At 40.5% G+C, this 23,040-nt stretch overlaps 3 protein-coding genes across 3 annotated transcripts; 2 read left to right on the forward strand and 1 right to left on the reverse strand.

Moving 5' to 3' along the window:
- The first annotated feature begins 531 nt into the window (after window positions 1-531).
- Window positions 532-12,513, forward strand: LOC122658840 (WAT1-related protein At5g47470-like). Its single transcript, XM_043853977.1, has 8 exons — window positions 532-762; window positions 875-940; window positions 1,052-1,165; window positions 2,038-2,251; window positions 2,381-2,542; window positions 3,696-3,847; window positions 4,168-4,338; window positions 12,480-12,513. The coding sequence occupies exons 1-7, from the start codon at window positions 563-565 to the stop codon at window positions 4,301-4,303; spliced, it is 1,044 nt and encodes a 347-aa protein (XP_043709912.1). The 5' UTR covers window positions 532-562; the 3' UTR covers window positions 4,304-4,338; window positions 12,480-12,513.
- On the reverse strand, window positions 6,126-6,824 carry LOC122653823 (secreted RxLR effector protein 161-like). The gene has a single exon (XM_043847776.1). It carries the CDS (start codon window positions 6,822-6,824, stop codon window positions 6,126-6,128), a length of 699 nt encoding a protein of 232 aa, XP_043703711.1.
- Window positions 12,514-21,013: 8,500 nt separating the features above from the next.
- On the forward strand, window positions 21,014-22,749 carry LOC122644732 (zinc finger protein ZAT9-like). Its single transcript, XM_043838127.1, has one exon. It carries the CDS (start codon window positions 21,052-21,054, stop codon window positions 22,528-22,530), a length of 1,479 nt encoding a protein of 492 aa, XP_043694062.1. The 5' UTR covers window positions 21,014-21,051; the 3' UTR covers window positions 22,531-22,749.
- The last annotated feature ends 291 nt before the right edge of the window (window positions 22,750-23,040 follow it).

Here is a 23,040-nt window from a genome sequence, read left to right on the forward strand (position 1 = left end):
TTTGATATAATAAGCATTAATTTGACATTATCAAAATATCTTAATTTGAGAGGATGAAAATATCTTATGTGGATCCCATCTACAGTAAGTCACTAGATCTTCTGTTTTTTTTGGGGTAATTTTTCACTAGATCATGATGCTCTAGATGCAAGACAAGTGGCAAAATATGAAATTAATGTAAAGAGTCAATATAGAGTAAAGGAAAGAGAGATCTTGAAACCTCTAGATAACGGTTTAAACTCTAAACACGTTGCATCAACAACTATGATCCCTATTAAATAACCCCCAAAACGAGGCACAAAGTGGAAAGCCAAATGTAAGAGAAAGAGAACTTTAATTTCAACTTACTAGGCGGAGAAATAGGAGCAGACTGGTAGGAATGGAAGGAAGGCCGTGAACGGTAGCTCACAAACGCCCTTGACACAAACCCACACACCCAAGAGAAAGAGAGAGAGAGAGAGAGAGAGAGAGAGAGAGAGCGAGAGAGAGAGAGGGTTGTGCTTGAAGTTAAGAAGCGGCAGCGGAACACTCTTTATCACCGGAGACTCGAACCTGGAAAGAGATGTTTGGGGCCAGTGGAGGTGAATTCCTGGAGGAATTCGGAGTTATAGTAGGTTTGATAAGCGTTCAAGCCATCTACGGATTCTATGCAGTGTTCACGAGCCATCTATTATCTATTGGGATCGGTCCTCTCTTTCTCATCATCTATGGAGGCGTTACCACCTTCTTCATCCTCCTCCCTCTCTCTATTTCTTTTGAAAGGTTTGCACATAATAAACTAAAACTAAATTTTTCAAAATTTCCTGTCCTTGAAAGCAGCTTCCTTTCTGTTAATTCCTCGTTTATTTTTGGGTCTTGGTTATATATATTACAGGAAGAACTGGCCCAAGAAATTAACTCTAAAGTTAATAACACAATTGTTGTTGGTTTCCTTTGGAGGGTAAGGATGAGTTTCAATATATATAGTTTGTCTTATAATATATATTTTTTTCTAAATTAATTACTAGTGATGACTGGCGAATGCAACTGATGATGAAATTTGATTTTTTAGGGTACTTTTCCAAGCTCTGATGCTCATGGGGATTAAGAAGACCTCTCCTTCAGTGGCTTCTGCCATGCCTAACCTTGCTCCAGGGTTTATCTTCCTCATTGCTTGGTCACTCGGGTACCAGTACCATCCCCTCTCTCTCTCTCTCTTTCTCTCTTTTGATCTCTTCACTAGATGACAACAGGCAAACCCATATGAAGATATTTGTCTCTCAATCATAATTAATTACTTAATCATTTATTTATAGGACAAAAGTTAGCCTGTCTCCTAAGGAAGTCCGTGATTAGAGGAATACAGTACCACTTAAATGGAATAATTACTCTTCCCTTGTTACACCTAAAATGCCCTTACACTCATGATTCCGTCTAGTCTAGTCCAACTTCTATATATAATATTGGCGGAAAGGACTAGGGGTGCATCGGTTATTTTGCGGACGGTTGTGCTTAGTCGCAGATACACGCCAAGGCACAACACCGGTTAACGTTCTTTTTCCCATAATATTGTTAATATGGGGAAAGAACAATGCTTGGTCGAGTGGTTCCTTTGCCTAGACACTGGAATGTGCGAATTTATCGTCCTACCCCTTGTGAAATAAAAAAACCCATCCATATCGATACCTTGTGTGTCCTCTCATTGGCCTTTGCACTGGTTGTCCAACTATGTGGTATACGTTAGCACCTCCTTGTGGATGTTTCTCCTCCTATAATGGGGGTAAATATGTCATTTCATAAGAGAGGAGTAGAGAGATAGACATAAGGAGGCACTAGCATACGCTACACAACCAGCTGACAACCATCTTTTCCCTGATTTGGATAAGGTCCAATGTGTCGTGCAGAGGGATTTGCAAAGCCTGCCCTGCACATCTATGCATCCCAGGAAGATGGGCAGCGTGGACTCCCAAAGTCTTGGTGCACAGAGGAAATATTGTGTGGGTGTTAGTGAAAGTGCCTCAAGATTGCCCTTCCATACTTACAGTTTCTTCCTTGCAGTTTAGAGAAAGTAAAGGCCAACTGCATCTATAGTAAAGCCAAGATAGTAGGGACATTTGGTTGTATCATTGGAGCCGTAGTCTTGAGCTTCTTTCACAACCCTCACACTAAAGAAGCACCCCTGATACTTGCAACTGTAGACAAAGGCAAGATCATTGGCTGTTTGTATCTCATTGGTGCAGTTTTTGTTCTGTCATGTAATGTTGTTTTGCAGGTAATTGGCTTTAATTCTAAACTTGGATCATCTATTAGTCTTTACTTTCAAATTTTTGATTCTCTCAAAGATATTTGTATTTTTTGTTTGTTTTGGTATTATCCTCACTTGCTAGCTCTCTGTCCACAGGCTCATGTCATGATCGATTTCCCTGCACCCATGTCCTTGTGTGCTATAACGGCCCTGATTGGTGCTATTATTAGTGGAATAGTGATGTTGATTCAACAACATAGGTTGGATTTTGGTTTGCCACTCGTGGATGTTCGAATCCTTATTGGGGCTGCCCTTATGGTAAGTCTTAATCTGACATCAAATAGGTTTGAGGGATGGGATTGGGGTGGGGTGGGGTGGGGTGGTGTGTGTGTGTGTGTGTGTGTGTGTGTGTGGGGGGGGGGGGGACCTCTTTTTTCCCCCTTCCATGGGTCCTTTTTGGTGTTTTATTCTTACCTCATTCTTCGGGGTTTACTTTTTAGAATTTTTCGTATCAGTTTTATGGGTGATGTTAATTCTCCAATACCCGTGTGCGATTTGGGGCGAATAGGAGAGAGAAGGAGGGGGGGGGGGGAGGCGGAAGAATTTTGAACTGTCAAATAAAGGGGTTTTAATGGAAAAGAGAAGTGTGGGGTACGATTGTTTGTGACTTGTGAGGGGACATGTAAAGGAATATGCACAATGGTATGAAGTGATTCTTTTCCCCAATTTTTTTGGACAAAAAGAATGATGTCAGACAGTATCTCCTGCAACATCTGACATGGGCTGGTGAAATGATCACTTCACACTTATCCTTGGATACCGTGTCATGACTACCCTTTTTGTTTTTTTAATGGAAAAGAGTTTTATGCTTGGGAGTGTGGGAGACGTGTGGAGGCATTAATAGGGATTTTCACCTTTTATGTGGGTAGGTCGGTCATTTTGTCTCATCCCCTGTTTGGGTCGATGACCTATGCTCCCAGAGAGAGTCCCCTTTTCCTTTTTTTGTTTTTAAGACTGAAAAAAAAATGATGGTTTCCTTGATTGAATTTAAATTGGTGATAAAGTAAAGTATCCGATTAAAAAAAATGGAATGAGATTCCATTCATCGAGGAGTGGGAGAGAGTGGGTATTTTGGAACATACAAAAACCCTAAGAAGGGTTTGTGAACCCTAGGATGGTAGGTGAACCATCTTCTGTGGGTGGAGGAAAACTTTGTCCAAAAAAAATGAGAGGAAAACTCAATATTCCATTCTCTTTTAATAATAAGGAAATCAAGTCTTAAAGCACAATTTTCTCATTACTGTTCATATTTAATCACTCATCACTGATGTTTTGCTAATTCTTTCTCATTACTGTTTATATTTAATCACTCATCACTGATGTTTTGTTAATTCTTTTTTATTTTGTATTTTCTGAGAATTAATAATCGTATTTGTTTTTCCTCATTTTCCTTCCAACTTATGAATAATAGGGAGGGATTGTGGGTGGAGCCTCCACAAGCTTCAGTACGTGGGCAATGAAAAAAAGGGGACCTGTCTTTGTCTCCATGTTTAGCCCCATTGGAACTGTGTTCTCTGTTATAATCGCTTGGCTCACAATAGGAGATTCCATTACCATAGGAAGGTATCTAAATTACTTCCCTTTTATTTTCCTGCTAATATGGTAATTGCAGGAGGATTAAATGAGCAAGTAAAAGATCAATTCAGATCCTCTACGGTGTACTGCCCATAGCGGCCTGAGCGGCACAGACACATGGGCGCACACAATGATCGCCTTACCCCCGCTTGTGCAGGGGTAAAGCTGTCAATGTATGCCCCCTTTTGTCTGTGCTGCTCAGGCCACTATGGGCAATGCGCCGTAGAAGATCTGGATCCGGAAAAGATAGTTACTAGTGCTCATATATACTACGACTTGACATACTCCTTGGACTTGTTGATTTGCAGCCTATTGGGAATGCTACTTATGTTCAGTAGCCTCTATTTGTGCTTATGGGCTAAGAAGAATGAAGATCACATCTCCATGGACAAAGATAATGAGGCAACAAAAGCTTCTGACCCAGAGAAGCCTCTTTTAAGTTAAAAGTCCGTTACTTCATCCTTTGCTTTGTATCATATTTGGTTGAGGAATTTACGTTTATCACCCTTATATTTTTAAACAATTACGTCTACCACCCCTGGGATTTCATCTATTTCATAAACTTCCCATGTGTTTTGAAAGATTCTTACAAACTTACCCCTCCCGTTACATTAAAACAATTAAGTGATGATGTCATCGTCCAAATATTAACTAAATACCCATAATAACCTTAACGAAGGTGTTTTTACATATTTACCCACAATTGTTTGAAATACCATCCTCTCAAAAGGGAAAGCCGAAAACAGAGCTCACCATCGCTATCCCCAGTTACAGTGGAAGCACGACGGAGATATTATCTTGAAGACTTGAACCAAACACATCGGAAATCTGCAGTGATAGTGATCTTCTTCGACGACAATTTGTAGTGGTGATCTCTTCAACGGAAATCTACAATAGTGGTTAGATTTCCTGGAGATAAGACAATCGTTGCTCCTCCCAAAGACCCAACCTCCACTCTACACTCCAATATCTTCTTCCCGACACGCCCCTCTCTCTCCTCATTCTCCTCTCTCTAGACTTCTATCTCACCATCTCTCCTTCCTCTGTTGCCGAGTCCAAAACCCTGAGATCACTAGAGTTGTATGTTCGATCAAGAATAAGATCCAATTTGAGTCTCATGTGTCACTAGGTTTCTGTTGAGATTTGCAGTAGCAGTGATTGCCCCAAAACCTCGTCTATTTCCCCAAAAAAAAACGTGCCTCACACATTGAAACAGATAAAGGATCCCTCCGTGATTACATTATCAAAGCATTGGCACAGCTCACAGTTGGTCATAGAATGCCGCCCAGCTTCCATAGATTATCTGTGAGATTCAAAGCAGTACCTTGATCTCTAAACAATGATCCTACACAGATATGGAAAACTAACAAATAAAGGAGAAATAGATTCATACTTTTTTGGTTGAAACTTATAGTCGATCCCCAAGCTTGAACTTCTCCCCAAAAGCCTTTCATAGCCTTTCACCTTTCTCTCCTGTGAGTAGGAATAATAGAATAATCAGTATGACGGCTGTGGGGACCTTGGGTTGAATATATAGCATATTCCTTGACCCTAATCACATCCCCACAATGCGTTAGGTCAGTTATGCCCCTGACTAACTAGAGTGGGTTAATAACCTTTATGGACCCAATAAAAAATACTTGTGTTAATGAGGCCCAAAACCCAACAATCTTCCACTTGCGCAAAATTAACACATGTATCTTCGTTGGAATTGGCCAGAGTCCCATTCTCCACTCATATAACTTTGATTCTGTCAATATTCATTTGTGTCGAACGATAGCAGAAGATATACCTCAATATACGACATATGATTTTCTGTCATCACAGCCACAATTGATCTATCAACGCGAACCACTTTGGGCATATGTATAAACAAGGAAACTAGAGCATGACGAGTGATCAGCAAGTGATGCTCTTTCCTTGTAGGTCCTTTACCTTGAAAATCCTCATAGGTAGCATACTTTGACATTAACTCGTATTTGGGCTAAACCACCATAAACTTGAGTTAATACCATGCTTTGGCTAACCGCCTGTGGCTTATCTGCCACTTTAGAAACTTTGGCTAAATACCGCCTATGGCTAATTGCCATTTTGAAAACTTCGGCTAATTATCGCCTATGGCTAACCGCCATCTGGCAAGACATGTCAAATAAGAAAACATAATCAGTAAATATATTAAAATAACAAGGAATACAGAAACCACTGGTTTGAATAAATGAGCTCAAAACAAACTTTCATTTAAACAAGTACATCAAAAAGTCTCCCACTAGACAAGCATATCAAAACACTCTGCAAGTCCCATGCTAGCAACATGACCTCTGAAAACTCTCATTGAAAGAGCCTTAGTGAGAGGATCCGCCACCATCTTCTCTGTAGGGATGTGCACCACATCAACCTCTCCCTCAGTCACTTTCTCTCTGACAAGAAGATACTTTATTTCAATGTGCTTTGAACTGTTGGACTTCTTGTTGTTCTTTGAGAAGATGACTGTTGAGTTGTTGTCACACCATAGTCGCAACGATTTGGAGATGGAGTCAACAACCTTCAGTCCTGCAATGAAGTTTCTCAGCCAAACTGCCTGCTTGGTTGCCTCAAACATTACCACAAACTCTGCCTGCATGGTGGATGAAGCAATAACTGTCTGCTTGACACCTTTCCACGAAATTGCCCCTCCACCCATCAGGAAGACATATCCAGAAGTTGACTTCATGTCATCAGTACAACCACTAAAATCAGAGTCTGAGTATCTGACCACCTCTAGTCTCTCACTTCTTCTGTAAACAAGCCTGAAATCTCTGGTCCTCTGTAAGTATCGCATTACCTTCTTAGCTGCCACCCAATGGGCCAATCCGGCATCAAATTGGAACCTCCCGAGCATGCTAACTGTGAAGGCAATGTTTGGTTGAGTACACACCTGTGCATACATCAAACTACCAACAGCCAAGGCATATGGCTTGTCCTTCATGGAGTCTCTCTCAAGGTTATTCTTCGGGCACTGCTACTTGTTCAACTTATCTCCTTTACTAATAGGTGCATCATTCCCTGAACATTGAGGCATGTTGAATCTCTTCAAGATTCTGTCAATATAAGCCCTTAGTGACAGACCAAGAAGACCTCTCTTTCCATCCCGACTTATCTCGACGCCAAGTACATAGGTGCTCTCACCCATGTCCTTCATCTTAAAGTTACTGGATAAAAACCGCTTGGTTTTCTGAAGTAAACCAAGATCACTGCTAGCAAGAAGGATATCATCAACATAAAGTACCAAGAAAATAAACTTGCCCTTGGTAGACTTCATGTAGATGCATTATCAATCGCATTCTCAGCAAAACCAAAAGAAGTCACTATTTGATCAAACTTTAAATACCATTGCCTCGAAGCCTGCTTCAGTCCATATAGTGATTTCTTCAGTCTGCAAACTTGATGCTCCTTCCCTTTCTCCTCGAAATCCTTGGGTTGTCGCATGTAAACCTGTTCAGCCAAATCACCATTCAGAAAAGCCGTCTTCACATCCATCTGATGTAGTTCAAGGTCAAAATGAGCTACTATGGTCATGATGATTCTGAATGAGTCTTTCGAAGATACTGGGGAGAAAGTCTCCTTGAAATCTATGCCCTCTCTGTGTGAAGCCCTTTGCCATAAGTCTGGCCTTGTAGCGCTCTATGTTACCTTGAGAGTCAGTCTTGGTCTTGAAGACCCATTTTGATGCAACGGCTTTGTAGCCCTATGGAATCTCAACCAGCTCCCACACACCAATATTGTGCATGGATTGTAACTCCTCCTTCATAGCTTCCACCCATTTGTCTGACTCCCTGCTATTGATTGCCTGCAAAAAGGTAACGGGATCCTCCTCCTTACTGATGTCGAACTGACACTCATTCAGGTACGTGACATAATCTGGGCCAATGGTCGATCTGCGAGTCTTGATAGATCTCCTCAAAGGCTCTAGGTCGGCAGTAGTGACCGTGTTGGCTTGTGTCGGATCATATGCCTGAGGTGGTGGCACATCCACTACTACGGTCGTAGGGACAGCAGGATCAGTGGGCACATCCATCAATATCCATGTGAGAATCACGGTCTAAAAATAATAAGGGTCTGCTGGACTCTGGTGCTACAACAGATGTTCCACTCTGTCCTTCATCAAACCTCAAGTTACGGGGCACAAAGCGATCTCCTTCCGACTCAATGAACTTGGCATGGGTGGTCTCCAGAATTCTATTCCTTGTGCCTGAGCAATAGAATCTATACCCTTTAGATCTTTCTGGGTAACCCACAAAATGACAGCTCACAGTTTTTGGGTCCCAGACTTTCTGCTGAGGATTGAAGAGTCTGGCCTCGGCAGAGCAACCCCAGACTCACAGATGCTTCAGGCTAGGTTTCTTACCTGTCTAGAATTCAAACGGTGTCTTGCACACTGACTTACTTGGTACTCTATTGAGAATATAGGCCACAGTTTTTAGTGCTTCTCCCCATAAGGACTCTGGAAGGCTGGTGTTACTGACTATGGTTCACACCATGTCTTTTAGAGTACGATTTTTCCTTTCTACTACACCATTTTGTTATGGTGTACCAGGCATTGAGTACTGTAGAGCTATCATGTGCTCCTGTAGATACATAGCAAAAGGTCCAAATTGTTGCCCTGTATCTCCTACTCTTCCATAGTATTCTCTACCCCTGTCAGACCTGACAGACTTTATCTTTCTGTTATGGAAGAGTTCAACTTCAGCTTTTAAAAACATAAAAGCCTCCGACGCTTTTGCTTTCTCAGCTAGCAAGTAGATGTAACCATATTGGGTCCAGTCATCAATAAAGTGATGAAGTAACGTTGGCCTCCAAGTGCAGGAGTAGGGAAAGGTCCACATATGTCAGTGTGAATAAGATCTAGAGCCTCACTATGTCGAAAAGCATCCTTCTTCGTAGAAGAAATCATCTTCCCCTTTATGTAATCAATGCAAACTTTCATGTCCTGGAAATCCAACTCATCAAGTAACTTCTCCATAATCAACCTATCCATTCTCTTTCTAGAGATATGGCCTAATCTTCTGTGCCAGAGTCCAAAAGACTTCTCATCCACCAGTTGGCGTTTGGTTCCAACATTCATTACCCAAGAAGAGACAGTTTAGTCTATACAAACCATCCGAACAATATCCAGAACCAACAACCACAGAATTCAAAAATAAAGTGAAACCATCTTTATTCAAAACAACAGAATAACCATCTGAAACTAGTCTTGAAACTGAAATCAAATTCTTCCTCATGAAGGGAATAAAAACTATATTCTTTAAAGTAATGAAATTGTCTGAATTCAAAGATAGTGTAACTAATCCTATGGCCTTCTACTTCTGCTCCATTCCCGACTCACACCGTCACCTCACTCTTGCTTGTGAACCCCTGCAAGGCATGAGTGACATGAATCGAGGATCCAGAATCTAACCACTAAGAATCTACTGGTGCATCTATAAGAGAAGATTCATAACAGACTAAAGAGGTACCCTTACCAGTGCTCTTCTTCTTCTCAAAGTATGCCTTCCTCTTGAAATAGTTCTTCTTCATATGTCCCTTTTTCTTGCACCAGAAACACTCAACCACGTGTTTGAATCTTTTTGTCCTATACTGTCCCTGTTGTCCTGCTGTGTTCTGTTGCCCTGCTCAGTTTGGTTCCTGCTAGTCTGGTAGGGTGCAAACCTGCCTCTCTTGGAAAATCTTCTGTTATTTATGTGAGGTCCTCCAGATGAGGATCCCTTGCCTTGTGTGAGATTAGCACTCTCCAATTTTCCCCTTTTCATTCTTGCCTCTTCCGGTCCAGGTATAGTGATCAGCTCATCCATGTTTCATTTATCTTTCAAGGCAATGTAGGTGCCATGAAGGTGCTGATACTGCTCTGGGAGTGAATTGAGTACAATATTAACTAGGTAGTCATCATCAAAGTTAATATCTAACTCCCTAATCTTGTTTCCTAAAGAAACAAGTCCCAGAAGGTGCTCCCTGGTACTACCATTCCCATCAAACTTTGCATTGGTCAGTTTGCTCATCAAGTCACCTGACTGAGCCTTCTTGGAAGACTCAAATTTAACTCTAATAGCTTCCAAAAATTTTGTGGCAGTATCTTTCACTGTGATGCTATCCTTCAAGGTCAGAGGGATAGCATGCTTGATGACCTTCAGACATTTTCTATTTGCAGCTTCCCACTTCTCAAGTTCTGTTTTCTCTGCCTGAGTACTGTCAGGAGTGAGTGTTGTAGGCTTGGGCTTTCTCAAACAAATATCTAGATCCTTAAGGCATAGATACACATCCAGATCCTCATACCAACTCGTATAATTTCACTAGAAAGTTTCAGAATGTCCGATAAACCATGACCTAGAGACATCTGCCATAGGGACATAACAGAATCATATATCTATCACATAGAATATAATATAAAATACAGAGTATTTCAATACCACTAACTTGTGCTGGTTGTATAAACTAATGTACCAACACCTAACCAAGAGTGTCAACTGGATCTACATTCCTAACCTTTGGGTTTTTGAAATGCACTGGTCCACTCCATACTTTGCAATTACTGCGGGATAACACTAATCTTTGACAAAATTATCACCTTTGGGTAGACAATAGTTCCTAGATCAGTTTCTCCCTATAAGTGTGTGTGTATTTTATTTTGGTCTTGGATAGTGCTACCTTTAGGTGAGCACCACCATCCTTTGCTGTCATACACATGAACCTTGAGTTATTGGGTATTATAACAAAACCAGATTTTACCACTTTGGTGGATTCCATCTGACCCTATTAAAGTATCCAACCACTCATGATGCAGCTGTGGGATATTGGTATTCAAATTCAAACAATTTAATACATGAATTTTATCACACATAACAATTTTATAAAATTCACTGTTATTCTGCATTGCATTGTGATATAATGTTTCATATAGTTGCGTATGGTCAATAGTTTAAACAAGGAATGCAGAAATCCACATTTAAAGAATTGCATAAACACTTTAAAAGCTCACTGTGGGTCCCAGTAGCCACATTTGGAGCAAGTGAGGCATATAGGCACATAGGCCTCGTAAAATCAGACACAGTGAAAAAAACCCCACCTCAAAAATTGCTCCCACGTGTGGCTTGAATCCAGCACGTGATATCACTCATGGGCCGGTCTGGGCCAGTCAAATTGGTATGGTCCGACCGATTTGGTTCGGCCCGGCCTGGTCACTGTTTGGGTCAAATTCAGGTCGGGTCGACCCAGTTGTATCGGGTCTGGACATCCGGGTCGGGTTACGATTGACCCACTTGGGTCGGTCCGGGTCTGGCCCATTTGAGTCAGGGCTAGGACCGTACCACTTGGGCCGGGCTGGTCCTGACCCATTTGGGTCGGGCCTGATTTGACTCATCCAAATTAGACCGAGTTGACCCAACCATCCACCGAGTTGACTCGGAAACCTTACCGAGTCGACTTGACGACGAATCGTCCGCCGCCAGAGTAAGTAACCGTTTTTTTTTTTTTTTTTTAAAACGCTGTCGTGCGTGAGATTCACGCGCTTTTTTCCCTGACGAGTCGGGATGATTCCTGTGAAAAGGCTTATACCGTCGTGATCGTCTCGTCGTCCCCTACCATTCCATATAAAAATATTTGGATTTTGGTGGCCGGAGACCACCAGCAGTGGCCAGACAAGAACGATTCAAAACATGAAATTTGTTTTAAAAATTAAATCTGTTTCCAGATCTATGTAGGTTGGCTCTGATACCACTTGTGAGATTCAAAGCAGTACCTTGATCTCTAAACAGTGATCCTACACAGATATGAAAAACTAATAAATAAAGGAGAAATAGATTCATACCTTTTTGGTTGAAACTTGTAGTCGATCCCCAAGCTTGAACTTCTCCCCAAAAGCCTTCCACAACCTTTTACCTTTCTCTCCCGTGAGTAGGAATAATAGAATAATCAATATGACGGTTGTGGGGACCTTGGGTTGAATATATAGCATATTCCCTAACCCTAATCACATCCCCACAATGCGTTAGGTCAGTTATGCCCCTGACTAACTAGAGTGGGTTAATAACCTTTATGGGCCCAATAAAAAATATTTGTGTTAATGAGGCCCAAAACCCAACATTATCTTCAGTTTCTTCTCCCACCACTAACCTCTCGGATTCAAATCCTTTCATCGTTGATTACCTGGTTGAAGCCTTCTGTTGTATGCTTTGGTTGTTGTTGTTGTTGTTGTGGTTTCTGGATTTGGGTTTGGATTATTTTTGAACTGAAGATTAAGAGTGAGGTCTAGAGTTGGAATTGATCTCTAATAGTCACTATTTTTATAAGGAAGTGATGGACGGAACAAAGAGGAGAGGAGAAGAGAAAAACTAAAAGAAGAGAGGAAGTCCTTGGAGATGCCTACAACGTCTGCCGGAGTAGCAAGTGGTCACCGACACAATAATGGAAAATCGTCGTACCAAGGGTGGGGTGGGATGGGTTTATTTATGTATGAAAAGGGAAAAATTGTCATTTCCTTCCAAAACTAATAGAGTCGGTACTCATTGATATGGATGTAATTTTTAAAATCCTAGGAGTGATAGACGTAATTGTTTGAAAACACAAGGGTGGTAAACATAAATATCCTTATTTGATTTAAAATCTTTCTCCACCTAAAGAAGCCCTTTTTCTTTGTTGACCGTTATTGATTAGTAGAAATTTAACCTCAAGACAAATCAAGTCTTGATGCATAAGAAAGCACAAAAATGTCACACATGACAAACTTATGAGCTTTTATAGTTTCTACATGTGATCCAAGCTTGGTAAGCACATTGAGAGATACAGATGGTGTGTAGAGTAGAGTAGACAAGCACGACAAAGGGATATTGCGAAAATTCACGTGCAATGAGGAGTAATTAAGTGACAAATGATGTCGTTTTAGCATAACTTCAATTCAATAAGGTTTTGTTGTAGACTGTTGCACATCTAAAAATGTCACATTGTTGGGATTAATCAAATACACTTGTTTAGTGTGTATTGAGAAAACAATAATCCAATGTAAAAATTACCAAACAAATATAGCCAAGCACATAAGAGAAATAAAATTGCAAGAAAGCAATCACACAATCAACACCAAGAATTTTACGTGAAAAAACCCTCCAGTATAGAGGGAAAAAATCACGGGATAAATCTTGCATCAATCCATTATGAGAAAAATAGTAGTACAATGATTCTCTCAAGTTTTTGCCCAAACTTGAGATGTACAAACAATTGAAGACAATACAATAGGGATTACCTCATTAGAAGCCAAATCAAGTTCTCACCACAAACACCACATCTCACAAAGTCTCCTTACTTTGAAGAGGTCTCCAAGTTATAGTAGAAACACCAAGGCTCCAAAGCCAATCCCAAGTTCCCTGTTCCTTCTTCTTTCTTTTTTCTTTCTTTCTTTCTTTCTTTCTTTCTTTTTCTCTCTATTTTCCTTTCTGTTGTTTGTTCTTCGCTGGATAACTCACACCCTCTACGGCTTCAAAAGTCAAAATCATAAAGTAAAAAAGAAGAAAAAGAAAAATAAAAAACAAAACCTCAAAAAGGTCTCACAATTCCACCGCCTTGAGCCTTGGTCTTTAGAGTATGACGGTCCAACCATGGGCTGGACATTAGTAAATGGCGCTGGGCCCCACCAACACACATGACTAAGGATGACAAATTAGAATCGGAACCAACAACCGAAACTAGACGGAATAAGACAAATCGAATCGAATAAATTCTGTTAGCAATACATTGTACTGGAGAGTCTGGACTTCGGAATGCAAAGAAAGATCGCATTTGACAAGAATAGTATTCCATTATTGTAACACTTGGGAGAATGTTCCTCCAAATTTTATTTCTCTTCTGTTGTATTAAGATGCTTGCGGGGTCAATTATCCCTATTTTGTACCTTAATAAAGCTTAAAACAAAAAAACAAACGCATGGTCGATTGTTCGATTTCAACATACGTACCGGTCAGAAGAGTACGCACGAGTTCGACTGAAAAAGCCACCATAAAAAGGGCTACCACTTGCCGATTAGGATACCATAGATCAAGTCAATGACATTGAGAATGGGAATGGTACACATACTAAAGAATGTAATGACACACTTTCTTCCTACATCTGCTTCCACTAGGATCTTTATCTGCTGCTGTGCTGTGCGCATCGTGGGGTGGTGCAGCAGCGCCCATGTATGCACAGTGAAGCCAGTTGTGCACACATGGCAGCTGTTGTACCGCATGATGCGTATAACAACGCTCCAGTTACAGCAACAGATAAAAATTCGCTTCCACTATTTATTGAATCACTTATTTCGCTTCTTAGCATCTTCAAGGTCTTGAGGGAATCTACACTTGCAAAACCAACAACAATGATAACTGCCAAATCACCAAACCCATGGATTATAAACGAGAATACGAAAAGGACTAAAAATCAGACAAATGATTCAAACTAAATGTATTTAAGAATTTTGAAAATGTAGGTATGAGGAGAATTTCTACTTATTGATTTGCAATGAAGGTAATGATCTCATTGTTGGGTAAATCAGAAACAGATAGCTTCCGAGGAGAACCAAAGCTTCTGTTGAGCAACTTTTGAAGGAGTTGATGTAGTAGCTCATCATTCATGTAAAGGCAACACGTACCACTCCTGAATGTCGATCTCTTGCCAACAGAAAGGCCCCATCATTGCTTCATTCTATGATTTGCAAATCATTGGTTGATGAGAATAGTCTCATGACTCTTCCAAGGTTGCCATGACAGTCTTATGACTCCAATGGGAATGAAAACATGGAAGCTCATTTTTACAATTAGATAGATGAGGAATTCCCTGAATAAGATAGATGTCAATCTAGTCTTCCATCTCAACTATATAGCCCATCATTTATGGCTCTTTTCCAATTCTATTTTTTTTCTTCCTATGGCCACCTCTGTTCAAATAGATATAGTTTGATGAAGCAATATTCGAGATATTATATTATGACATGGAGAAACTAGATTAATCTAAGATTAACCCAAACCATATAATGACATGGACGACATGTCCACAAAGTTTGAGCCCCGTAACAGATACTTCCACATGGCAAAAGAGATTGGTGGCATCCTCATCATTGGTGTGGAGGAAACCCTATTTTGGGGAAATGTTTAGCAAAACCAAGGACAGCAATCTAGAGTAACCCTAAAATTGGATTGGGCCTCGGAATAAAAGTTCCAACAAGACCAGTTGTTCTAAATGACCCAAGGCCAAGCTGGGCTTGGACTTACTCAAATTGCCTTATTATTTTTGCTCTTTACCCAGCTCAGCCCATTAAATTGTCCATTCTTAATGGATGGCCACTAAGTAGTCTGAGCAAGTCAGAGAGAACTACCTACCAAATGATAGCCACTAATATGAAAGAAAAATTAAATAACCAGACTTTCAAGAGTACACAAAGCATGGTAGGATGGATCCTAATTCCTGATAAAGCTAAAGGGCAAACATATATGGAATGGATCCAATCAGACTAGCAAAGCATGGGCTTGGGTTGGCCATGTCCTCCATAGAGCTCAATTGACAGAAATAGGGCCCACACAAGACTCTAAGAAGGGAATTGGATTCGAATTAATTCAAAATTAAATTCTCAAATGTTTGGAGGAAAATATATGCAATTCAAGAAGAATCCAACCCATTAAAGAGAATTCTTTCTTATCTCTCCACCAGCCTTCCATAACTCGGTAACTGTAACATATATTGGAGAATTATCCTTATGCTTTGAAAATTGGACCAGATCTTATCCATGCATAACTTAATCCTTTTAGTTAGGAGTATTTAATTTAGAGTTACAAAATTAATTAGTTCCAAAGGCAGATTTGTCTGGCAGAGCTGCAGTCACAATCTATCTAAAGAACAATGGAGGATCCTCTCCTTATGGACCAGCCTATTTATGGGGTACTCTAACAAGTCCAAGCCCATTAAAAGTATCCAATTATCTTAAATTCAGATCCTATTCTCTCCTTAGATATCAAAGGGAGTAAGTTTGTACAAAAACGTGAACCTAAAACTAGGGGTGTCAAATAAACCCGGCCATCCCGACCCGGCACTAACCCGCCCTGAACCCGAAAGGCTGGACCTGGCCCGGCTTGGGTTCAGGCTTTGGCCCTGGTAGGACCAGCCCGACCCTAAATGCACTTAATAACCCACTAGTGCATTTTAAGTCTAATGCACTTAATAAATATGGACTTTGTTAAGTGGGCTGGGGCTATGTGTACATACGTATGTTAAGTGGCTGTGATGGAGTGTTCAGTTGTTCACTATTCAGGGTCAATCAGGGTTGGGCCGGGCTGGGTTGAGGGTATACTTGTCCCTGGCAGGATCGGGCTGGGCTGGGCTTGGGTTTTGGTTAAGTTTGCCAGGGTTGGGTTAGGTTTAAGGCCCATCCCGGCCCGTTGACACCCCTACCTAAAATGATGCAGAAAAAAAATGGAAAACGTAAAACAATCATACAATCAAACATAAGGATTTACGTGCTTCGACAAAATTGCTTATGTCCATGGTGAGATGAGGTTGGCTACACTATCAATGGAGAATAAGGTTACAATTGCTCGTCCTCACACCTCTCCTAGATTTGGTAATAGAGAAAGAATCTTGCTACAAATATATAGCAGAACTCTATACACGTAATTTCCTGAAATACCCATATAGCCCTAAAAAAAACTAGGCCTCTTAACGGTCCTTCAGAATCAGCCCACTTATCCCAGGTGGCTTTGGATCTTAGATATAATCTGAGGGCTTGAACGTGCAATTTACTCAGCATTTAAAGTAGCTTAAGATCGTAGACAAGTCAAATAAGTGGGTATCATACTATCATGTCACCAACCACCATTACAGTCAACCACTGCAGTAATGAGTAGGGATTAATTAGCTGAACTAGATTTGTCTCTATTATTTACTTAATTAATTAGTAGAGCTCACTGCCTGGACTGAGGGCTGTTCTAACTCTGTACTCTGTCCCATCAAGTGTGAGATCTCAACTTCATCAGCAATTTTTCTTTTCCTTTCAGGTTTAGGCTTTGGCTTTGATTAATTTTTCTTACAAAATAAGTCAGATTTGCTAATAGATATGGTTTTTTACTTTAATCTAAAATGACACCGGGAGAACTAGAGGGTCCTCGGACCATAATATGGATTGGGTTAAAGATATTTGATTAATTAATTGAAGGGGTCAGATCCTAAATTCAACTAAGTGGATGTGGGTCAAATTATGGATCCACGGATAGATTCAAGCGGGTGGATCTTATCCAATGGGTAGACCCATATTCCTAACAGTACCCACTCGTTGTCTCCTCAATTAAAAAGCAGAAAGCTCAAGGAGTACACTTTAAAGATTGTTAACATTTAGGAAGATGTAAGGGAGTGAAAACAACATTTAACCTTAAACTATTGTCATTAAATATCTCTTTTGTCAACTACCTTGCATGACCACCGCCAATGCATGCATTTCGTTTTAGAAAAAATAACTTTGAGATACAGATGTGATGGGCTAAATTTTGTTGGTGAAATCCTAAGATTATAAATTACAAGTTGGCAACCTAATGCAATGGATTTAAGCTTCCAAACAATAGTCTAGGGCATATAAATGGATGATCCATCTCAGACCCTTGTATGTGGATCCACATAGCTAGGCTTCCTAAAATAACATCTAGGATATTCAACCTTTTGAGGGTTGATGTCTTGTATTCTGTGGTTTGGATTGTTAGTTGCATATTTTCGTTTCTTGGGTCCTGTCGAGTTGGGGGCTCATATACAGGGGTTGGGTATGGCAGAAGCCACTTTTTGAATGCTCATGGGGGGGATTATGAATCACCTGTTGGCTCTAGAACCGGGGGCGGCTCACGAGGCACCCCCGCTAGCGCCAACACCGACGGAGGTTCTCCACGCCCCCATCTGAATATGGACCCCAATCCTCTGGAGCAAGAGATTTGGGGAGAAAGCCCTTTAAATTGGTATCAATTGGGTTATTACTTATTATGGTTAACAAGGAATTATCTGTAAACTGAGAAGTGAGAGGAAGAGAGTTTATAACCCTATTCTCCATTCTCATCTCTATGTGGACATAGGCACATTGCCGAACCATGCATATCTTTGCATTGTGACTGTTTGATTGTTTTTCTTTCTGTTAGATTGTGTTTTCTGCATTGTGGATAGGTTTACGTTTATACACAACCCAAATTCACTCACTACTCATACATTTATCGGATTCTAAAGTGGGATTGGAATTTCAAGATCCAGATCCTTTTAAACAACATAGATTGTAAGATATATATCAGATCCGATTGATCTGTTCCATTTTTTGCCTCGAACGAACTACTAATTTGTTTGTTAGGTACTTGATTGATACGCCAAAAGCTCCAGAGCTGATGGAACGCGTTAAATCAAGCCCTTTAACCTATCCCATATTAGGTTGGCCCAATCTAGCGCCCATACACTAGAATGAGCCCCATTAGGCACATAACATTGTTGAAAACTAACAATTAACAAATGGGAAATGATCTAATTAATTAAAACTTGCTTAACTGATTTATATATGTATGATTTTCAACCAATACATAATTCATGTGTTTTGTCGGCATGACTCTCTCTCTCTCTCAAAGAAGAAGTAAGATGATAATTAGGATAAAGAGTGGTTTGGTTGGTTGGAGAGACTTAAAATCCAAGGGATCGAATCATGAAACAAAGATTACTAAGTCAGTAGGTGACCAAGTGAGAAAGAAAAAGGGTCAGTGAAGGACTACTTGACTGAGAGTTGAGACTTGTAAAAGTGGAAGAGAAAGTAGAGTAGGAATTTCTCCAAACTTGAAGCCTTCTTTTCTTTGTTGGTATTTTTTCTGATTTAGCGAATAGATCTCAGGCTGTGTTAGGTTCAACTAAGCTCTCCCTAATACATGGTTAGGACTTAGGTTTGGGGTAGTGGTGACAACAGCAAAAATGTTTGCTCGAAATATTTCCACATTTTATTAAATGGAAGTGTTTTAAGTCATCATCTCACCCACCCTCCTCTAAATCCACCACCTACTTATGTTACTTGGAAACAAATCTTATAACTTTTCTCATTTAAGTTTTCTCTTCTCTCCCCAGTCCATGATAAGCTACAAACTTAATTTATCTTAACAGATTATATACATTGATAGGTGTTGCCATCAAGATGGCTGCAGTTGTACACTGTTGATACCATACAATATTTTCACTTTAGCTTTCAATTTATTATTGAATGAGTCCCCACTCAAAAGGTTATCTAGTAAACAAATTATCTAAAGAGAATTCAAGGGGCAAGCTTATAAATACTGTAAGAATCAAGGTTAGGTTGCATTCCATGAGTCTGGATCCTCTACTTCCGCCTGCCCCTAATTTCGTGTGCGCCCTACACACAATGGGGTGTGCAAAGACTGCCTTACCCCTACCCAAGTGCCTTGTCCGAGCGAGGATAAGGCGGTCTTTGCATGCCTCGTTGTGTGTAGGGCGGAAGTAGAGGATGTCGATTCGAATTACATTGCTTTTCTGAGCTTACCTTTGATTTGAATTTTGAAGTCTGAAAACTAAATGTAGCTTTGGTTGCTAGGCTACCATTGCATTGGCTGCTTTCTTTATGCTTCCTCCCCACCTTTGCCACACACTTAGAAATCCTAACAAGTGAATGTCTTAATTGGTTATGGTTTGCTCTACATTGGTATGCATCCCATGTATGATTTTTTTTTGTGCATCCCCATGTATGATAAGACCGATACTTACTAAGTATACCTTTCGAAACAAATCTAAAGAAAGAGCAAGAAAAGAAGAGGTGTTCCACATTTTCAGAAAAATTCCGATAGAGACAACAATATGAAATAAATACATTTCTATGAAGAAAGAACTCCTCGGTATGGAGAGACAAAGTCAAAAGATGCCACACAGTAAAACCATACCTACAAGAAAAAAAAAATACACATGTTCTACCATAATAGAGAGTTGGGCTCACGTTCACGTACGAGAATGGCTCACAACCGTTCAGATGAAATCCAATCCATATGGGTCCTACTGAGTGGATTCTATCTGAAAAATTGTGAGCCATTCTCGTACATCCACGTACGTGAATGTGATCTTGGTTCTACCATAGAGGATCCATGCATGATCAAGAGCTAGCTAATGGTCTGTGAATGGAAGCTATTCCATTCTTTCACATGACATATTACCAATATATTGTATGACCTTGGAGTGTAACAAAATTAATTTAAAAAAATCAATAAATTCTTTTCCGTTCTTTTTAATGATGGGAATGTCTTAAATTATATATTAAAATAGAAAAATGATTCCTCACTCACTTGTGTAGGAGGAATCTCTCATACCACACCAATGGTATATCAATGAGAATCTTTTTTATTTAAAAAATGGTATGTCAATGAGAATCTTTTTTATGTAAAACAAAAATAATTACAACGAGTCAATGGTATTTTATTAAAAATATTAAAAGAAACAAAAAGAAAAAAAGAGAAAAAGAGTCTTTTTCTTTTAGTAAATCAACAAATTATTTTTAGAGAAAATTGTGTGGAAAAGCGGCATAGAACAACAGACAGAGGAGGAGAGGCTAGCCTAGCTAGGTAGTTTTCTTGGCTTGGAATTGAAGGGATATGAATAGGTCGGCAGTTAGAACCACGCTTTTGTTCACTATAGACTGAATGGCCGGCCGGAAAACACTCTCACACGCTCTCTCATACACAAACACTCACACAGCTCCCACAGCCCAACCCAATCCAACCCACCCAAATAGACACATCCAACACACATACATGATCACACCCACATCACACAACACAGTTACACATTTTGGTTTTTAATACCCATCACTCTAGTCCGTCCGTTAAGTTGGACAGGCGGCGCCACCACCATAAGGCCGAGAAAAAGTCTCCCTTCCCTTTACCCTCCTTCCACTTGTCACATTACTCTCAACTCATGACACTCTTCTTCCCCTCTCTCATTCACAACAAACCAATAGCTCAACTAAAAACTAGGACTCCCTCACTTTAGACATATAGCTCCTTTACGGACACCATACAAACCAACACCAGCCCTTTACTACAAGAACACCCCTTTCTCTTTTTTACACTTAAAAACACCTCTTTCTCTTTCTCTTTCTCTCTCTCTCTCTCTCTCTCTCTCTCTCTCTCTCTTCTCTTATAGCTATGGCTCTGGTTGTGGATCAACAACCAAGCTTTAAGTATTATTGTAGAATCTGCAAGAAGGGATTTGGATGTGGCAGAGCTCTAGGTGGTCACATGAGAGCCCATGGCATCGGAGACGAAACCGGCAATATCGACGACGAAGATCCGGCGAGTGATTGGGAGGATAAGCTTGGAGGCAGTAATCCTCCACCTGGTACCAAACGTATGTATGCATTGAGAACCAATACAAACCGTCTCAAGAATTGCCGGATCTGTGAGAATTGTGGTAAAGAATTCTCTTCTTGGAAATCATTTCTTGAACATGGTAAATGTAGCTCTGATGATGCTGAAGCCGAGTCTCTCGTGTCATCCCGAGGATCCGACGATGACGATATCGTTGCCGGACGGAGAGGTTGTGGTTGGTCTAAAGGCAAGAGGTCTAGAAGGCTCAAATTGTCCAATTGCCCATCTAGTGAAGAGGAAGACCTTGCTAATTGCCTTGTAATGCTGTCCACGGCTAGAGTTGATCCCCTTGTGGCCGAGACAGAGGAGTCATGTGCGTCGGCTAGTAAGGACGAGGAGCGGCGGGATCAGGATCGGAATCATCCCGCCGCCGCCGCTCCAGCTCCACTGCCGACCATGAAAGGGTTTGGAAGAGGGATGTTTGAGTGTAAAGCTTGTAAGAAAGTATTTAATTCACACCAAGCTTTGGGTGGTCATAGGGCTAGTCACAAGAAGGTTAAGGGTTGCTTTGCAGCCAAACTTGATGATCTAGATGAAAGCCTAGTTGATGAAGATGTGATCACACATGATGAATTCTCATTTCCAAGCAAATCCACTGCAATTCTACCTTATGAACAAGCTTCACATTCTCAATTTTCAGTCCCTTCTAAGAGGAAATCTAAGGTACATGAATGCTCTATATGTCATCGTGTGTTCTCATCTGGTCAGGCATTGGGTGGACATAAGAGGTGTCATTGGGTTACTTCAAATTCTTCAGACACATCTTTGATTCCCAAGTTTCATCATCACCATCATCATAATAACCAACAGCTCCATCAGATGCCCAATTTCAGCAACAAGCCTGAGACTCTTGATCTTAATCTCCCTGCTCCGGTTGACGATATCGCCGGAATTCAGTCGGACCGTGAGAACCGTTTAAGCTTCGAGATCCCCACCGCGATATATCTACAACCATGGATTGGAGTTCACTCCAATACTAATCATCATCATCATCAACTCCACCATCACCACCACCACCACCACCATCATAACAATGACAACTTAAGTAACACCAACAGCAACAATAACCAGACCAACAACAACAACAACAACAATACTAATAACAATTCAGGGATTAATGTGGATGATGAAGCAGATAGTAAGGTGAAGCTAGCAAAGCTAAGTGATCTTAAGGACATGAACTTGGCTGGAAGCTCTTCTCCATGGTTGCAGGTTGGGATTGGTTCAACTGCTAATTGGAGTAGTGGTGACCCCTGACAGTTTGATTCAACAGAGATAGTGTCCTCACGGTGTATCTTGTATCAAGTAACTGTAATTAAAACAATTCACAATCCCATATCACTATTCTTGTTATTATATTACCCATCACCACCTTTTCTTTTTTCTTTTTTTTGGTGGGTCCCTGCCCATCTATGATACCTGGTTGGATTTTTCATCAGGAATATATTTCTGAATAAAAATTGTATCTTTTTTCTTTTTCCTTGAAGATTCTTCACCATTAGTGTTGGATGACATTGGAGGAAGAAGGAGAAGAATCATGACCAAGGGAGCACCAAAAGTGGTACTCTCACTGTATTTAGATTGGGGCCTACCACAAAGAGCTCACCCAATAAACCCTTTAAAGGTCCACCTTGTCCTTCTCTAATCAATGAGGTGATGATGATTTGGAATTCACTCCAATGACCACTTAAAACCCTTTCAATCAAGGATAAAAGGGTATTTTGGTCATTGAAAAAGGTCTTCTAAAAAGGAGGAATGATCTAGTAT

Source organism: Telopea speciosissima, chromosome 1, assembly GCF_018873765.1.
Source record: "Telopea speciosissima isolate NSW1024214 ecotype Mountain lineage chromosome 1, Tspe_v1, whole genome shotgun sequence".
NCBI lineage: Eukaryota > Viridiplantae > Streptophyta > Magnoliopsida > Proteales > Proteaceae > Telopea > Telopea speciosissima.

Bases quoted from the DNA above. Each gene is read 5' to 3' on its own strand.
- LOC122658840 (XM_043853977.1), top strand. From the start codon at position 563: ATGTTTGGGGCCAGTGGAGGTGAATTCCTGGAGGAATTCGGAGTTATA. The intron at 763-874 runs GTTTGCACATAA...TATATATTACAG, and splicing joins CTCTCTATTTCTTTTGAAAG to GAAGAACTGGCCCAAGAAAT. The intron at 3,848-4,167 runs GTATCTAAATTA...GTTGATTTGCAG, and splicing joins GATTCCATTACCATAGGAAG to CCTATTGGGAATGCTACTTA.
- LOC122653823 (XM_043847776.1), bottom strand. From the start codon at position 6,824: ATGAAGGACAAGCCATATGCCTTGGCTGTTGGTAGTTTGATGTATGCA.
- LOC122644732 (XM_043838127.1), top strand. From the start codon at position 21,052: ATGGCTCTGGTTGTGGATCAACAACCAAGCTTTAAGTATTATTGTAGA.